Source organism: Triticum dicoccoides, chromosome 3A (genome assembly GCF_002162155.2).
Source record: "Triticum dicoccoides isolate Atlit2015 ecotype Zavitan chromosome 3A, WEW_v2.0, whole genome shotgun sequence".
NCBI lineage: Eukaryota > Viridiplantae > Streptophyta > Magnoliopsida > Poales > Poaceae > Triticum > Triticum dicoccoides.
Window position 1 is genome coordinate 86563600 of NC_041384.1, and position 2972 is coordinate 86566571.

Genomic DNA, 2972 nt, shown 5'->3' on the forward strand with positions numbered 1-2972 from the left:
ACTCAATCAAACTAAAAAGAAAAGGATAAAAGATAAATCTTAGCATAAAATCAATGACATAGGATTTAGATGTGTAATACTTAGAGCACATCTAGATGTGCTTTAGCAAACCTGGAGAAAATATTAAGAAATTCTCATGTTTGAAAAAAAAGAACTATTCAACATATTACCTGCCATCGACTTAAAAAAGTGCTAGTGCATTTTTTAAAAATCAACATAATTTTCGAAAATTCTCACGTGTATTAAGAAATTGTAAATGTGTGTTTTCAAAAATGTCTGTCATGCATTCAAAAAATTAACAACATCTATTTCATAAAATTTTCTGTATGTATCAAAACAATTATTGTAAAATTATTCTTACATTTCTACAAACACATTTTACATGTGTTAACACATTTATAGTATTCATTGTTTCTACACGATGAGTTTTAATATAGGTTGAACAATTTTCAAAATACAACGTTGTTGATTTTTAATAATTATGCATTCTAAAAATACAACGAAGATACAGAATAATTCTGCGTGCTTTGTGGTCCTGAGTGAAGATGCAAAACAAATTTGTAATATTTTATAATATACATTGAAATGTTTAAACCAATATAAATTTTAGAAAAAGTTCATGGTTAAATCTGTCAACTACAAATAATAAAAATAGAAAAAAAAATTAAATAGACAATAATCACATATTGATAATTATTATATTTTATTATTAGAATATTGTATATCATAAAAACCAAACAATAACTTAAAAACAGAATAGAAATTGCAAAGCGATAGATAGACTTTCCAGCTAACAGCTGTACACAAAGTACTATTAGTTTTGGTGGCTAGCGTGGGTACTACTCCCTCCGTTTCAAAATAGATGACTCAACTTTGTACAACGGAGGGAGCTATTTAACCTGGATGTTCCAGGGTCAAAATCAATTCAAAGACCAGTTTAATTTTTTTCCTGTTATCAGCATATATAGAGAAAGGGCTTATTTGTGACTTTAATTCAATCTTAGGGGATTTTCTGCAAAAAAAATCATCCCATTTCACCTAGCGCAGGCATCGCTCACACCCCTGACTTGTGGGTCAGCCACCAGTTGTCACTCCACGTGGACCGCACATGCACCATGCGACAAGTTATATTAGCATTATTTTTGTGTGTTTTACAAGTTTAGACACTAAACTGATCACAAGAAACAAGTTAAGGCACCTGTGATTAACTCCGTCTCAAAAGCAAAAAAGAAAAGAAAAGGGCCTCCTCACCTGCGGTATCCGCACAGTTTGAACTGGACAACGCGCGGGGTCTTGCGAGTTTCACTCCGCTCCGTCTCTCGCCTCCGCGTCGCGTACGGGTCACAGCACGCCACGCCAACCCGGAGACAAACCCGGGGGACCCTCCCACAGTAACGCCGCCGCCGCTGCCACGCCTGCCCCACTCCCCCTACACGTACCCACCCTCCCACGCGCCCACTGCTCATACTAAACCCCACCCTCCTGGGCCCCACCCACCCCTCCTTCCTCCCCTTCCCTCCCCCTCGGCTCCGCCGTACGCGTCGAGCTGTGTGCGCGTTTATAGCTGGCCTCTGTCCTCCTCCTCCTCGCCGTCTCTCTCCCTCCCTCTGTCTCCGCACTCCACTCCACTCCCCTCTCCCCCTCTGACAGCGCCCGGAGATCTCGCCATTGTGGCTGGAGGAGATGAGATGAGGCGACTCGCGCTACTCCTGCTCGCCGCCCTCGCCGCCGCCGCCGGGGCCGCGGCGCCGGGCTTCTCCGGCGAAGGAGGGGCCGGCACGGCGGCGGCGGTGGATCCGTTGTGGCGGTTCCCGAGCCGCCGCATCGAGGACGCCTACGTGGCGCTGCAGACCTGGAAGCGCCACGCCATCTTCTCCGACCCGCGGAACCTCACCGCCGACTGGGCCGGCCCGGACGTCTGCAACTACACGGGCGTCTTCTGCGCGCCGCTCCCGTCCGACCCGCGCGTGCTCGCCGTCGCCGGCGTCGACCTCAACCACGGCGACATCGCCGGCTACCTCCCGCCGGAGCTCGGCCTGCTCGCCGACCTCGCGCTGCTGCACCTCAACTCCAACCGCTTCTGCGGCATGCTCCCGGGCACGCTCCGCCGGCTCGGCCTCCTCCACGAGCTCGACCTCAGCAACAACCGCTTCGTCGGGCCGTTCCCCGAGGTCGTGCTTGACATGCCGGCGCTCCGGTTCCTCGACCTCCGGTTCAACGAGTTCGAGGGCGCCGTGCCCAGCCGCCTCTTCGACCTCCCGCTCGACGCCATCTTCCTTAACCACAACCGCTTCCGCTTCGAGATTCCGGACAACATCGGCAACTCGCCGGTCTCCGTCCTCGTCCTCTCGCACAACACCTTCGGCGGATGCCTCCCCGCCAGCCTCGCCAACATGTCCGGCACGCTCAACGAGATCTTGCTCATCAACAACGGCCTCGAGTCGTGCCTGCCGCCGGAGATCGGCCGCCTGCGGGAGCTCACGGTGCTCGATGTCAGCCACAACCAGCTCGCTGGCCCGCTCACGCAGGAGGTGGCGGGGCTGAGGAAGCTGGAGCAGCTCAACGTCGCGCACAACCTGCTCTCCGGGCCGATACCCCAGGCCGTGTGTGCTCTGCCGCGGCTCAAGAACTTCACCTTCTCATACAATTTCTTCACCGGGGAGCCGCCGGCGTGCGCGCGCGTCGTGCCCCGGGGCAGCGACCGGGACAACTGCCTGCCGAATCGCCCTTCTCAGCGGACGCGGCAGCAGTGCGCCGCCTTCTACGCCCACCCGCCCGTCAACTGTGCGGCGTTCCAGTGCAAGCCGTTCGTCCCGCCTTCGCCGCCTCCATCCCCGCCCCCGCCGTTGCCATCACCGCCACCGCCGTTGCCTTCTCCGCCTCCACCATCCCCACCGCCGCCATCGCCTCCTCCGCCTTCGCCATCTCCACCACCCCCACCCCCACCTTCACCTCCACCGCCATCCCCGCCT

At 53.0% G+C, this 2972-nt stretch overlaps 1 protein-coding gene across 1 annotated transcript in view; it reads left to right on the top strand.

Annotated features, from left to right (window-relative positions):
- Window positions 1-1515: 1515 nt before the first annotated feature.
- LOC119272000 (leucine-rich repeat extensin-like protein 3) overlaps window positions 1516-2972 on the top strand; it is a 2900-nt gene continuing 1443 nt past the window's right edge. The window contains exon 1 of the mRNA XM_037553612.1: window positions 1516-2968. Within this exon, the coding sequence (XP_037409509.1) occupies window positions 1689-2968 (1280 nt within the window). The 5' untranslated portion in view covers window positions 1516-1688. The remainder of the gene's footprint in view (window positions 2969-2972) is intronic.